This window comes from Phlebotomus argentipes, unplaced genomic scaffold (assembly GCF_947086385.1).
Source record: "Phlebotomus argentipes unplaced genomic scaffold, Phlebotomus argentipes genome assembly scaffold_18, whole genome shotgun sequence".
NCBI lineage: Eukaryota > Metazoa > Arthropoda > Insecta > Diptera > Psychodidae > Phlebotomus > Phlebotomus argentipes.
This window is the reverse complement of record NW_026776177.1, coordinates 6,345,813-6,362,008: the sequence shown is the minus strand read 5'-3', so window position 1 is coordinate 6,362,008 and position 16,196 is coordinate 6,345,813. Positions and strand designations below refer to the sequence as shown.

General features: G+C 42.6%; 1 protein-coding gene across 1 annotated transcript; it reads left to right on the top strand.

Moving 5' to 3' along the window:
- The first annotated feature begins 3,274 nt into the window (after nucleotides 1-3,274).
- On the top strand, nucleotides 3,275-15,403 carry LOC132259069 (uncharacterized protein DDB_G0283697-like). The gene is made up of 7 exons (XM_059756614.1): nucleotides 3,275-3,483; nucleotides 5,801-5,982; nucleotides 6,754-6,861; nucleotides 7,255-7,508; nucleotides 7,665-7,770; nucleotides 9,121-9,525; nucleotides 15,140-15,403. The coding sequence occupies exons 1-7, from the start codon at nucleotides 3,460-3,462 to the stop codon at nucleotides 15,309-15,311; spliced, it is 1,251 nt and encodes a 416-aa protein (XP_059612597.1). The 5' UTR covers nucleotides 3,275-3,459; the 3' UTR covers nucleotides 15,312-15,403.
- The last annotated feature ends 793 nt before the right edge of the window (nucleotides 15,404-16,196 follow it).

Genomic DNA, 16,196 nt, shown 5'->3' with positions numbered 1-16,196 from the left:
CCGGGCGTCCGCACTTTAATTTTTCCCCCCATTTCCATATACAGCACGGTGTACCTGATGGCGGAGGAAAAACTCGCAACGCCCACACGATTTTCAGATGAAAGAGCATGATGGTGCCTTTTTGCCCTGGATGAGCCCAGCGTTTATTTATTTGGTATTTTTGCCACGAACGGAAATGTTTTGCGTAACCCGCAAATTATCCGTGGCAATTTACGTTGGGACACATTGTTTGACTTGGTGGGGCCATTGTCCAGTCCCGCAGAGTCGTGTGCTGACCGATGACTCCGCGGGCCGCTCAATTCCACTCCGCCGCGGAATTGTGTCTCAATTGACAAATGATAACGAAAAGTGGCATTCAATCGGACTCACTGGGTTTCACTGACACAATTATACATCACTTTATTCAAGTTCCATGAGCTTTTTCCACCATGCATAATGATAAACCAATGCACAGCACAATTAAAAGCCAACCATTTGTTCGTGCAGTGAATTTCGGGGCGGAAAACCTCTCTTTGTGCCATGCAACGATATGTACATGTGCTTGAAGCAGAGTTTTCCATTTTTCAGAGACCAGAGGAAAATTGTGTTTACTCTATCAATTGGAATTTCACACTAAAAGCATTTCACTTGGTGAATTTGCAGGGAAAAAAATCGACTGATTGAACAGGAAATTGATGTCAAATTTGTTTTATTTAGCTTATTTCAACGAGCACACATTAATATATCAAGCAAAAGGTTCGACATGTAATGAAATGATAATTTGAAATTACATTTAAATATTCTTCTTTTCCGGAAATTGAGCTTTAGTGTTCTATATAAATTACCTGCAGAGAAAAGAACGAATTTCAAGCAAAAAAATTGTTGACTCTGTAAAATTCCTCTTATTACGAAAAGTACCGTTCAAGAACACATCAATTAATCCCCCAAAACAGCAATTGTCTTCGTTCAAACTGTTCTTTTCACAAACAACATTTTCATCATATTTTTTTTCAGCAGCGAAAAGTTTTAATGTGTCTAAGAATGCTAAGAATAATATGTAAATCCCTTTATGAATTTGCTGTATCACATTAAATTGCAAATTCGCAGAAAAACGACACGAGAAGCGGTCATTCTGACAAAAGAAGAGTTCTTTGTCATTTTGCCAACTTGAAGACATTTCCATTAAAAATTAATAATTTATAATATGCTAATTGATGAATGAGATTCTCTCGGTTCCAGGAAATGCATTATAAATTTACTTAATTCGGCAAGGAAATGAATTTACTATTCTCGATAAGGAGAACAAAAGACAGGAATTTCCTGTTGAGTGATTCTAACAAAGATGCCATGAGATAGAATGTGAGATTCGACGTTGAAACACAGTTGCACCATAAATTGTGGGGCATTTGGCTAATTCAATTAATTAAGATCCCAATTTTTTCCTACCATTTCTTCCAGTGATAAAAGAGGAGATATTTGTTCGCTCGGTCTCTAATGAAATTCCATCGCAGTTGAAGGAAATCTTGGCATACGAACCATTTCACCATCTCCAATGTCAAGCCAAATGGCATGAGATTTTTCACGGTGAAGCTTTCAGAACTTTGATTCTCCACCTTCAAGTCACCGGAAGTGCCCTGAAGCTCGGAATGTGTGTTCCGGAATCGTGAAAAAGACAAACAAGCGCAGTCATTCTGCACTAAACCCTCCTTCAGAAACCACACGTGATCGCAATTTTGACTTTAATTTAACTTTTTGAAGTACACAAAACACACTCGGCGAACTTTTAATTAGAGCTTTCAACTGCCAGACGGTTTGCCTTTCTTCCCGCCGCCCGCCTTCGCTTCGCCCGCCGGCGCAGCCCGCCACGCCACTTCCTGATGCCTGATCGCACGCGGGGAGTGAGAAGTTATGCTGAATTTTCATCCCCTCACCGCATGCTAATATGTATGGCTTTGTTTAGACACACACTCAACATCCTCGCCTTAATGCGCTCGTTTTTCCCACAGACAATCAAGAGTGTGTGTAAATTTTCCCGACTTGTAGTTCCACCACGGAGTTGTCTTAATTAGTACCGCGAGCAATTGCAAACTTCTCCGCATCTCTCGCAGATCTGCATCTGCCGAAGAAGTCTGTGCGCCATGAAGGTAAGACGAGTTGTACAATTGGCTGATGAATCAAAAATGCCCAGGATTCAAGGCGCGAAAGGGCGTCACGGCGAAAGTCTGCCAAATTGGCTGTCCTTGGCCTAATAGCGGATGTGAGAGGAGAATCAGTCACTGTCTCAGACCCTCCGTATGTCACACACATTTCCACATGATGAAGAAATTTTCCATGGACTTTCCGCCTTTATGGTCTCTTTGTTGATCGCGAGGGGAAAATAACTGCCGCTCGTGATGAGCTCAAAGCGTCGACTTTTTGCCTCCGATAGACGATAATCAAATCATCGTCCAATTCTGTAGTTCAGTGGAGTTGAAAATCAAGGGTTTTCGCGGTTTAATTCCGAAGATTTGCGTGGTTTTACTACTCAATTTTTCTAGCTAAAATCAAGGTAGATCATCGTGAAACTGTAAACTTAGCAACTCTATGCAGAATGGCCCTTCGCATAACTTTTTCACTTATGCCATTGAGAGTGCGAGAAGCAAGGGAATCTCCGGCAATTGAAAGTGCGGAATAATTAATTGAGTGTGGCTTCTTGCAGAGGTGCGAAAAAAGACGTACAATGGACGCTCTTGAATTAGCTATGCGTCATAAAAGTGGGTAGGAAAATGCGTGATAAATCATGAAGAGAATTTGCGAAAGACATTCTGATCGTGATCTTTCGGCAATCTTCAACTGTTTTATTTTTCTTCAAATTGCTAACGTCCCATTTGGCACTTTTGAGGGAATTGTATCTTGTGCCGGAGATCCAAATTGGGCATTGCAACACGCGATGAGTTTACAATTGCGGTGATTTCAGTGCGTTGCACTTGTCCACGAAATTTCCGCGAGCTTGGCTGATGATTCGCGAGAACACGATGTCCCCCGCCCACCTGATGATGACTGGCGGGCCTAGAGCACCTGGCGGCAGCGACTGAGACGCGCTGCTGGGTATAAAACGTGCCGGAGGGCGAGTGCTCTGTTTCATTTCCTCCGCAAGCGATCGTGAGTCCGGTTTTCTGAGAGCGCGCTCCAGTGGTCACCCTCAGTTCCATCGCCCAGTCCGCTCTTGTGGCCGAAGCGTTTCAGCAAATTCGCCAGAAAGTGACCCCAAAGTGCCTTTACAAGAAGGTGTTCTTCGTGCATCGCCGCTCGCAACATGAATTAGACCGAAATCTAATTGGATTCCTCGAGAGACAAATTTGTGGATTTTTGGTGTGTCGCTCTCCCGTCCAATTTGAGTGTGTTCATCCCCCCAAAAGAGTGGGCGGCAGAGGGAGTCAGAGACGCCAGTGTAAACATTTAAATTAATTTAATTTATGTGACTTTGTGAGTAAATTCAACATGAGGACACAATTTTTCGTGCAGGTGAGTTACTCTGCCACACTCGTACAGCCCTTCAGTGACCCACAGACTCACCTTCTGCATAAACCATGCTGAAATTTTCCCATCCAACAATACTCGAGACGCTCACACGAGCGTGTGCCTCTTGTGAATTTTCGGTGAATGAGCGCTGGAAATGGCTCGGCGTGTAAATTATTCACATTTGAGAAGTCTCAGCAAGCGCGAATGGCGAAGAAGACGGTCAATGACAAGGCGGATGGTGATTATTTCATTTTGTACACACTCAGCAACCTGTTTAAGAGCCCACAACGCGCGGAATGCCGCATCCCTTCGCGGGCAAAAAAACCAAGCGCGATTGCATGCGACTGGGCGAGTTGTTGTGTTTTAATTAACACCAATTAAAAGTGCCCTTTCATTAATAAATCACGTGGTGCAGCGGCCAACAAAAGGGTAGTAATAATAATGTATGAAATTTGTCAATGCTCATGCCATTTGCGAGCATGTTGTGCCGAGTTGATGTCAAATGGCTAATAAACTTGCTAATAAACAAGTGATGAGAATAGTTTATACTGTGTGACGATGTTTATTGCGCTTCATTGTGGGGATTTCGCAAAAATAGCACAGCAAAGAAGAATGTTTATGATGGATTTCGGTCTGACGATATATTGAGGAAGATGTAAGAGTGACATGACATTGGAATGGATATAATAATCAATGTGTAGCTCGAAGCGCACAACATAATCCGCTCTCTTGACTGATAATTAGCTCAATATTACAGGGATTCAGACCGTGGAATTTTGCGACGTTATCAATGCACAGCCATTCTCGGTGGAGTATTGAATTTTGTGAATTTTCATTAATTAGCGGGATAATAAATTGGAGTGTTGTGTGTGGGAAAAGGGTATTAAATGAAATTGATATTGCTCCCAGTGTGCGCTAAAAATACTGGTGGTAAATTGAGGAAGGCGCGCGGTGGTCCCGAGAGGTGCGATAAAGGTGAAATACTGGCATGTGTTATATATCCTTTTAATGTAAAATTTCATATCAGTCGAAAATATTCATCATTTATTTCCTTCCTTCCGTGCTTTTTCAGCCTTTCGCCGCTAAAATATTCAAGTGCTCTCGCTTCCGCGTCTCATTATGCCAGAATTGATGCTGAGGATGAGGGTGCTTTTGACGTTGAAAAAAGGTGGTAGAAATTTCGCGAGCGCGACGGCAAAATACTTCAGTGCAGACGAGTGAAAAGCGCGCGAGGGTAAAAAAAAAACGAACTGTGCAAATAGGAACATGTGGGAAAAATGGTTTGACGAGCAAAAAATTGGAATTTGTCTAAATTATTAACAGACCTGTTATTCCGCGAGGTTTCCAGTGGAGAGAAGGAAAAAAAACGCACAACTCCCAAAGATATTAGATTAAACCTCAAATTCAACAATACAAATAAGAATGGCTAAAAATCAACACATTTGGGCTGGCAGAAAAAAGAGATTCACCAGTGGAAATATGGGAAATAATCTTCTGTGTTGATGGATGGCAATGACATGGGCAAAAAAAGTGAATTTAATAATTTTTCATTGCTGAATAGAACGCCCGTCTCGCGCCTCCCCAACAAGAGTGCTTTAACACGCATTGTCAATCAAGCGAACTTCCATGGCTCACAAATCGCTCATTTGATCGCCCTCGTCATTGCCATAAAGTGCCCACACTAAAAAATATGTATCGTCACATCATTTCCCGCGTTCCATCTCTATTTCGGAAGCGTTATGGCTTTGTGCGAATACAGGAGGTGTACGTGAAAATTACACACTTTACTCCATCATCGAGTGTCATTTTCCACACCAATTCCATCAGCTTTTCTCACCTTTTGCCACAGAGATGGTTTTGGGAGCGAATGATTGAGCGATTCGTGGAATTCTTGCATTTTTTGCAATGAATATGAAAAGTTTGATTAGACATTTTACTGGGCGATATTTGCTAATTTATGTATGCTCGTCGCGTGACTTTTGCAAGCGAATGTTTCAAGTTTAAGTGATGCTGTTGAAATTTTGGAAACATTGCTCAACTTTTGGCGGTCAGCAATCCGGATGCTGCTGATGTTGTCATATTTTCCTCTAAATTCATTCACCGCGACAGAGACTCGCCGCCAGGGCGTTGATTAAGCAAGAGAGCATGAGAATAATTAATTGATGAATAGCTGCATGACCTTATGCAAAATGCAGAGGCGAAAACGCACCACTCCACTCCCCTTCTGACTCGCCTGCCAGTTTATATGGCGAAGAGTTCATCCCCCATATTCTGCAGCGTGAGATGGTAAAAATTTAATGGGAATGTAAATTATTCACAGACAATTTGTGTCATGCTGACAATCCGGACGGCAGTGTGGGCGGCGCCCACAGCGGAGGCCCCCAAAGCGGCGGCATCCTCGCCGGCCGTCGCGACGGTGGAGCGGGAGCAGATGAGGGATGCGCGCTGCATCAGATGCTCGCCCAGCTCCAACTTCTACAGCGACAGAGATCGAGATTCCAGGTACACTTTTCAGACCGTTCTCAGGGTGGGCAAATTAAATTGTCTGACTGGCCGAAAGCCCGTCGTGAGAGTCAATGTCATTCCAATTGACGAGGGATGAGCCAGAGGCTGAAGTTCACCATGTGAAAGCCCAACTGAGCTTACTTACATTTCCCATTCAGCTTTTTTTTCTGTGCCCAGCCAAATGGAGGCAAATCAAATTGGACATTGACTTTTTCACCACACAGTTCACTTTTAAATGCTTCTGCTCAGCATCACAATGAATTCTTGTGATGCTCTTTTTTCTGCCTTTCATTTCCACAATTCACACAGCATTTTTCCATTTACCCAGTCCGGCATTCAATTGTAATGCCTTTTTGCAGAAGCCAGTGATATGAATTAATTTCATTCAAGAGTTTTCCAGTGCCTTTAAAAGGCAAAAAAAGTATGTGTTTCACTTTGATAAGCGCCATGCAAAATAGTCACGTTGTAATGACAAAATTACTGAAACGATCAACATGTATGAGAGGAAAGTGAAATTCCACTTTTCGCAAGCACTTTGGAAAACATATTTTTTTGAGCGACACACAGAACAATAGTCCTCGCCGGAGAAATGAACTTCAAGCTGAGGAGACGAGGAGGCCTATGAGAAAGGACTCTGATAAAGGAGATTCAATTAGGGAGTGACTTATTTGTAAAGTGTGCGGGGGATAAGAGAGGGCCTGAATAAAAGAACAAGTCCACATGGTTGGAAAAGTCTGACAAATTGGATGAGTTTGCGGCTGTTTGCAGATTCCTCAACATTTTCCGCCCCATCGGCAAGACCGGCCACGACGAGCGCAATAGTTGGTACAATCAGCCGGATCGCTACGGCGGCGGCACAGATCGCTATGGGAACAGGTAGAGAAGCTGCAAGAGTGTGTTGTTTTATCACGATGTGCTTTGGAGGTTCCGCAGGTCGCGGTGGAGTGGGAACGCAATTAGAATTCATTGTTTGCTCTTGTCTAATTCCAATTTAATTTCTAATCTACGCACCCTCCTGAAGTGAGATTACCTCAAGCGCGCCAAGGATGTTTGCATTCTTCAGCTGGGAAATTGAATTCCGAAAGAGTTCCTCTCTCTCTCGATGGGAAACTCACTATTGACAGAATATATTAAGACTCCGCTTCGGCTTTCTTTCCATACACTCACTTTCCCAGCACGAATAACGCCTGTGTTTCGTTTGGCACGAGAGTTTCATTGCACCTCAGTTTCGGGGATGTTTTCTAATTGCTGCTCGCTGTGAATTTGCAGATATGACGACCGATATTCAGGATACCCAGGAAGGTACGATGATCGGGATCGGGATCGGGATCGTGATCGGTACTACAACTACCGACCAGAACAGCGCCCAGAGCGTCCTTACTATGATCAGCAAGGATATCAGGATTCGCGGTACAATTCTGTAGGGCAGGATTACCGCGGAAACGGTTACGACAACAGGGATCCCTACTACTACGAAATGATGCGAGGCGGAGGATACTACGATAGAGGTTACAATGACAGGGGTAAGGATATTAAACTTAGACTTCGGCGACGTTGCAACTTTACTTTCATAACATCCTAAATGTTATGTTATACCAATCCTAAACTGAAATACCAAATTCATAATGTTACAACGACTTATCATTTAGCAATAATAGTATACAACTTTCATTCCTCAGACCGCTTCTACGACAGGAATCAGTACTACGATAACAGCTATGATCGCAACCCCAACAGAGGATACTTCGACTACCGCAACTACCGTCCTTACGACGAGACCTACAGGTACAACTACTATGGCTACTATAAGTAGATTATAATCATGCTTTGCGAGAGAATCTTCCTTCTACTTTTACGCCTCTTTTATCCTTCTCACGTGAATGAGAATAAATAAAATTAGCGCTAGAAAATTGAGACAAGAAATTGCTTTTCTCTGCGCCCAACGCTTCCCTTCGCTAAGGGGTGTGGCGAAGCATTGGGGTTTGTTTGGGGATGGCGAGAAAAAAAAAGTTTTCCCTCAATTTCAATTTTGATTTATTAATTTTTCCACGCGACCGAAAGTTCCTTCGGCATTAATCTCCTATTGTAGCTTTTTTAATTGACTTCCCTTGTGAGTGTAATAAATTTATTCTAATGAAATTCACTGGTAACGTTTCGGGGGAATTTCCACGGGGTACACTCTCGCCATTTCTCATATAATGGGGATTAAGTGTATAAGAGAGTCAAGAGAGTGTGAAATTGATGGGTGGGATCTATAAATTGTCTAGTTTTTTTACACCCCACGCCATGCCACTTTTTATTTTCGTCAAACCAAGATAACTCTGTGCGGTTTCTCGCACTGCCACTTCTTCAGAGGGTGGAGTTACAGTGTTTGAAAGGAAGCGAGTTGGTAAATTCCTTTGACGATGTTCAACATCCAGTATGTCACTCTCTGATCAAATTTACTCTTCAACTTCTCTTCCGATTTTTGCCTTCAACTCTCTGAAATATAGCATTTTAATTCCCCAATGAAGTCACTTCTGTCAATAGACACAATTCTTCGTGTATCTTTCCAACTGACTCGCGTACAGACGAACGACAGGAGTTCCTGTGCTGAAATTATGTGGAGAATGTAGTCAAAGACACGTCTTGTGTAGACGGGAATCACTGTCCTTGTCCAGCTTTTAATCCTCGACTTTGTGTGTGCGCGCTTTTCCGTCAAAATCCCCTGTAAATATTAATAAAAAGAACTCACTGTGCACTTCAAGCAGCATCTTTCTTCACTCTCCTGCAAATATCCCTTCATCGAGTGATTTCTGTGTAACTTTTTGCCTCCAATTTTCCGCACTTTCAAGCACAAACTTTCCCGAAGAGAGCGTCATTGTTAATACTTGCAATACTCTTTTCCACCAGCAAATGATCCCCAAAGTTTCGAATTATTCATCCAACTTTTTATGCTAATCCACTCAAAATTGAGTTTTGCTCCCCTCGAGCTGCGCTCGAAGTTGTGTGCGTGTGTTGTGATGCTACATTGTCAAGTTTTGCAAATGAGAGTTGTGATAAAATGTTATCATGTACATAGGCAATTAATACACAATTTTCCACTCCTCTTTCCCCGAAAACGCACGTGTGTTTTGCACTGCATACGATTTATAGGGGTGAATCCGGCTTTGATAGCTCTGGACGCGGATACTATTTTGCCAATCGCCCTTCGACACACCCGGCACAACACTATCACCACCATCAAAGCAATTATCACAATTATCAGTCACCGCCGCCGCCGCCACCATCACCGCCCTCATACCAGCAACTCCCTCATCCGTACGATCCGCCCCCGGAGTACTACCGGCCGGCGACGGGCGGATATGACCGTCCCAGCGGCGGACAGAGCCGGCCGCCGCCGTCCGGCAGCTACCCGTCCGCCCAGCAGCCCCCCGCCGCCACCTACCCCAACACCGACGACCGCAACCCCTCCGGCAGCTGGAACTACGTGCCGGACGACAAGGAGCCGCAGCGCCCCACCGGATACCCGTCCAGCGACAAAGACACTCCGCAGCAAAGGTAAACTGCCCATAAAACCATCACCACGTCATCAGGGATGAGCTAAACTAGCAATATTCCCGCCATGTTTCTCCCAATTTATCCCAGTGTTCTGTTTATTCTGAGTAAGTCAACTAACAGATTTATTCCACCGTTTTCAGGCGATCCTATTCAACTTTACAGTCAGATCTTGTCAGGTTACAAGACGAGATTCGTAAAGTTGAATAGACCTGTTTAACGCCAAAGACGCTATTAACTTCTCTATTTTGACTCGTTTGATATTTTACCCTTTATTAACCAAATATATTACCAGAAGATATGAAATTTTTTCGAAGACTGTTTGCTGAAGCATTCCAAGGCATTTCAGCCCTAATTATTCTGAGAAAAGCCCCAAACAATCCAATTTGCCACAGTGAAACTTATATTGAAATTTCCATGAACTAATGTATTCCATTAATGTTCTGTACATCAAATACTAAATTTGCCTTCGAGACTCAATATTATGGTAACACACCCAAAATGGAATCCCCTGCGGGTGGCTTAATTGTTTGTTTGCACTCTGATGTTCTACGCCAAATAATGCGTGTGTGCGTCGACTCTGAAAGCCAGAGACCCGATAAGACGGAGCATTTCCCTGTTGGCAGGTGAAAGTGGCGGATTGTAAATGACTGCTCCGTGTGACAAAGGGGCGGTTTTGGGTCAGCACACACAGCTCTAAATATTCAATCCTATCTCTCGGCTCTTCCATCTTTATTGATCATCTCTTTGCCTCACAACAGTACAAATAAAGTGAGCAAACATCGAATATTGCTCAGGCCTTATTTCGGAATTCCACTGTCAAGCAGAGAGTCTGAGTTAGGAATTCACGAGAACTTTCGCCCCGAATATTGAGAATATTTCACGAAATATTCACCCCCGAGCGAGGCGTCATGTGAAGCGGATTTTGCATGGAATTAGGGAGATATTCAAGAAATGCGTGCAGAAATTAGAGTGGAAATTAAATCAAAAGATTTGTGCTCTTTTGTAGTTTACACGCACGCAAATGTCTCAAATGCCAGCGAAGATTTTTCAAGAAAAAAACATACATTTTGAGGACCTAAAGCAACACATGAAAAGCTCCTATTTGTGTTGTGGTCTTCAACATACAAACAAAGTGTACTTCAATTAAAAATCGTTACACTACATTCCACAGAAAAGCACCTTTTTTCTGGGTGTTAAAGCACATTTTGATGGGAAAATTGCGGTCGACATTCATTAGCTTTACTATCTTATTTGCATACGATGATTACGAAGCTCTTTTGTGGGTTCTTCGCCACACAATAACATCATCATCATCGTCACTACTTCAGTGTGGCATCCTTGATGGCTGATTTCTTGCATTCTAAGCGAAAGTGCAACTGAAGAAGCACAGCAACTTGATATTGCCATTGTGTTGCTCCAGTGAAAAAGCCTGAGCTTGAGGAGTTTGCTACAAACCAATGCCAATACCTTCCCTTCCATGCATTTAATTTCCAACACAGACTTCCTCTGTCAAAGCTCTCCACTTTCCTTCGGGGCGAACTGTGCGAACTTCCTTCCATTACGCTGTATATATATAGTGCACTTGAAGGTGGAGAGGGAAAAAGCGCCGCAAGCGAAAAAGCAAACTCGAAAGTTTCACCCCCGCAACCGTAGTAAAGATGATAATTAACGTTTTTCTCCATGTCCACGTCAGGAATGAAATCCTTTATATTAACTTGGCGTATGAGGAGAACATACGACAGATTTTCCCATTAACTTTCCCTTTGACTTTCTTTTCATTATGCATTGTGTACGTAAGTCTGGCGGATGGACGGAGCGAAAGAATAACCTCATCTGTTAACAAGTCCTTGGCCAGCCCACTCTTGGGCGCCGCTCTTGGATGTGAGTGGGTATAAAAGCTCGCTCTCTCCCCTCACTTGGTGAAATATTACCCTAGCCACCTTCTACTCTGTACTTGAGTGAGAATTTCTCATGTTAAATGGCCACTTGAGCTCCACTCCTTCATCACTTACTTCCCCGACAGTCTCCGCTTCGCCGGTGGCTTTCCGGCTTCTGAGGCTGCACGGGAGAATCCTCGACTGGCTCCTCAAGGAGTGAGTCGAGGTGATTCTCGGGCAGCGGCTCTGCCGACGGACCGACACTCTGGAGAGGAGGCGTCATGTGTTCAATGACTCGGAAGAGATAGTTGCGACTTTTTCGGCCTCCTTTCGAAGGGTCCTGCGAGAGTTGCTCCCTCGCCGCTCCTCCGCCCTGCCGAACATTCATTTTCTTCATGCCCAGCTGACTTCGCGGATTCCAACCAAATATTTGTGGCATGACAAAGCACTTTGTGCTTTTAGTTTTATTGGGGAAATGCACTCCCCTCGAGGGTTGGGTAAAAAAAAGCGGAGGGTTGGATTTATATCTCACAGGCAATATACCAGTGATAAACCTTGTTCTCCGACACGATTTTAATCTATGTGGTGGAAATTCTGTGACATTTACTTTTTCCTAACCCTCTATTGATATACAAATAAATTTCATAGATAAAATTCATGCTCTACATTTATTGCATCAGATAAAATAGTATAAAATAGAGCTGAAAAATATTGCTATATTTTCCCAAAAGCGACCATTAAAATTTAAATACGTGTCTTAAAGACTTGAGCTCAGCACATTTTCGTGAATGAGTGTCAATCGGCGTTTGCCAAACCCTTCTAATGGATTGACCTGATTGTTTTCACTTCGATATCCGAAGTTTGACTCTCAGTCCGCCAGCAAAAGTGATTTGTTCTCAGCAAATCTTTGATAATGTCGGTAAATCTGTTATCTACCACCCAAACACGTTGAGGTCGTCATTCTCGTAAGTTTGTGTCTTGTCGCTTCACCGCAAAACACACACTGACCACGCGTTCCGTGCAGACACACCAATAATGACGATGATGGTTCAACATGCTGAACGAGTGCTTGGGAAACCTTTCCAGTCATGCTTTTTCATGTTAACCACCCCTTCCGCACCCCCACCCCGTCCGGCTATTGAGTGAAAACAAACAGAAAGTTTCCCGTCCGGGACTCTCTCTCTCTCTCGGCCATATAGAGTGCGATGGAGGACTTTTTAGACGGAGCTCGAGTGCAGGCAGTTTATGGTCCATTTGGCTCCCTTTGTGAGCGTCTTTATTGCAGTGATCTTCCCTCACTCTCAACAAGCTTCCCACAAAAACTTCATATACATAGCCATAACCATTAATATGAAATTACACACAGTGGAGCTTGTGGAAGGGTGGAGGAATTATTCAGTGCAGTCGATACATCAGAAAAGTGCCCCTGGGAGATTTATGATGTGTGTTTTTGTGTTGAGGGATCGTGGAACTCCTTCAGCACGCTTCGTTCCTAGGTCACAATGTGTCGGGAGCATTGAAATCCTCATAATCATAACTCCCAATCTCTCGCTTTAGCCAAGTATTTTGCCATGCTCGTTTCGCACCCTTTGCATCGCAAATATTGTAAAATATTCAAGGCAGAACATCAAGGGTGATTTGAAATCCGCAGAAGATTCCACTTTTTCACCCGCACTGTTTCTACTGCATCAGCACATTTTGCATAATTAATGTTTATTTACAAATTATTAACTCTCAGAGAATCAACATAACATAAATTCGCGGGCGAATCGATTAGAAAGTTTAACGTTGAATAGTGAATAATAAATTGTGGGTGAAAATCGACCCAATTGCACTTTCCGCACAAGATAAACTACTCTTTGGAAGTCAAAGAGGAAGAAAGGGAGATAAATTTAACATGGAAATTATGTTATAAATCGCAAGTTCTCATTTGCTCTGCACACCTTCATTTGCAGGCGAATATTACTCCGTCTGGAATAGAGAGACTATTCAACATTTTCACGGAGAGTTTGTGCAAATCGAAAGTGTAATTTCTGTTTGTTGTGCGCGAATGTGTTTGACTGCATTTAATAAGTTTTCAAAAGGCGGATGAATTTCTTCCATTTCGCGTTCGGCATTTCTAAGGACACACATAGTCAAATTTTACACCAAACACAATTTCGCACACAAAGTCAAATGCCTCACACTCCCTTGTAGGGCTTCTAAGTAAACTTCAGTGAAGCCCATATGTGAGCTTTCTTTTGGAGCGTTCTCTGGGAAACTTGTAGAAATCCCACACTTCGTCTTGGGGAAAATGAACGTGGAATTTCTTGGCAGAAAGTTTCTCTGAGCGCGTGCAAATTCCAGCAAGCACGAATCCACGGAACAAGAATGGGCGAAAATGATGCGTTGAAGAAGTTTTGCCATCTTCAGCGCCTTTCTTCAATCGACAAATCTCAACACGGCCTGAATAAATAACCACCCGTGGCACAACATTGCTGGGAATATTTGCCGACAGAGCGAGAGAGTTCACAAACATTCTTCGCGCGGTAATAAAAGGTCGAAAAATTCGCTGCATTTATTGCCTTTTTTTCACCTCGCATATATATTTGAACTCTGCGCGATAAATCACATGGAATTTTCTCTTCATTCGCGTTTCCCACAAGCACACACAAGCGTGCATTTTATCATCCCCCAACTCCAACATTATCCACACAAAATCTCAGCTTAAGCGGGAAGTAGTGAAACACATTTTCATAAAGTGCACTATTATTTACAACCTCTATCTGCATTATCAAAGTAAAACTGCGCATTTAACATTGAATCACGAGCGGATGAATGCTAATTTGCAAATATTTTGACTTTACGCTAAGCGGATTGATTTAGGGAGAGTTCAATTTCAGCACTCGATTCTGCGCTATGATCGTATAAATTATAGCTATTTATTTGATTTTCGGACTATCTCACAAATCGGCTAAACGATAAAATTGAAGCATCAAATAAATAACTGGAATGCAGAAAAATGCGTAGAAAATACATAAAATGCAAGGATTAGCGATTAATTATTTTTCATGATTATTGCTAAAATCTTGATTATTTCATACAAATTGCAATCATTTTTTTGATTATGCCAAAAAATATTAAAATATTTGATTATCATATGAATTTTCTAATTATTTTTCCACATATTGCCGTCAGGAGGTAGAAGTATAAATTCTAAAGGCATGTAGGAGTTCCGATAGTATTTCCCTGTGGAAAATTGGCTTCTAACTTCTAATTTTAGGTGTTTAATATCTGTGTGGTAAATTTTGTGACTTTTGAAATGATTTTCTCGAAAATTTACAATTTTTTTTTTAAATTCTGATGATTTTCCAGCAAAAATCAATATTTAAATAACTGATTGAGACCATTAAGATCCCTAAAAATCGTCTTATTTGATTTCCCTTGATAAAAATTCTTTTCATCTTATGAAGAATTCATTCTATATGTATTATACACATAATCATATATTGATATATTCAAGTTCTGTTCTCCCAACCATCAGCCAACCAATTTTGCACAATTTCTCTTTATATTGTAAAGCGTGTTAAGCAAAAAAGGATACAACACCTGTTTGTAGCACAGTTTTTGCCTGTTTTCTTGTATGCTTTCTGCGCTAAACTGCTTTTAAGCCAGGCTGAGCAATTAAAAATGCACTTTAACTGCTGCGAACATAAATTGCAACACTAAATCAAGACAACTGCTCTCTCCTTTGGTAGCTCTTCGTACGGCTCGCACTCTCGGCCTCTAGGCGGCAGCTATCTCTACGACAGGGACTCCAACGAGCCGGCCAAGAACAGCCCCAGTTCCACTGCGGCGCCCCAGGCGGACGCGACCAGCGAGGCGCCGGCCAAGGATGACGCCGGCGACAAGGCCAGCGACGCTGAGTGAGCAGGAATCGAGGGCAATCCTCACGGTTTTGTACTTGAAGTTCGATATTTATGTTTCACAGAGAGAAAAAATGAGCAATAAATCAATAAATAAGATGATATTAGAGAGAGTCTCTGGTAATTTCTACAAAATCCCCCCGAGATTACAGAATCATCAGAATGGATTGTATAATGCAGCATAAATTTTACGGGTTTGTGGAGGACGATAGCAGTGTGTGACGCTATGTTGGGGAGCTTAAGGCTGTGAATTTGTGGGCGCAATAAATAAATTTGCATGCACCCAAGAATACGGCATTAGCGTGATTGAAATATGATAATCGCACAGGTATAAAGTATGGAGCGTCTCAAAAGTGAATACTTTGCGTTTCGAGATTTCGCCACTTTGCAGAAGTGATTTTTCTCCTGAATCCATCACAATCACGAGCATGAGCACAACATCCGCATATTGTTGGCGTCTCGGCGAAGAGCATGATCTAGCAGCAAACATGATTTCGATGAGCAGAATCCGAGGGAAGGGGGAAAGGCGAGGGAGTTCAGTGCCTTTTCGTGGATGAAGTGCATTAGGAGTGCTTCAGCATCGCTGCACCTTTTGGATCCACTCATGATGGAGCGAACCAGAAATATTGTCTGAAATGCATTTTGCAATTTTGCGCCTTACATCCTGGATGGGAAAAGCTCACCCGCATTCCGTACACATGTGCTTTTTCTCCACTCGTCAGCCATTTCCGGTGTCCCAAATGAATTTTCTCACCCACATCGATTCTCCTCCACACGACGCCTCACATGAATTGTGCATCATTTATGAGACACACTCATAAAATCATGTCACAAGGATAGGTTGCGAATGAAATGAATCATTCATAAGAAAAATGTATATATTTGCCTA

Bases quoted from the DNA above. Each gene is read 5' to 3' on its own strand.
- LOC132259069 (XM_059756614.1), top strand. From the start codon at position 3,460: ATGAGGACACAATTTTTCGTGCAG. The intron at 3,484-5,800 runs GTGAGTTACTCT...AATTATTCACAG, and splicing joins GGACACAATTTTTCGTGCAG to ACAATTTGTGTCATGCTGAC. The intron at 7,509-7,664 runs GTAAGGATATTA...TTCATTCCTCAG, and splicing joins TAGAGGTTACAATGACAGGG to ACCGCTTCTACGACAGGAAT.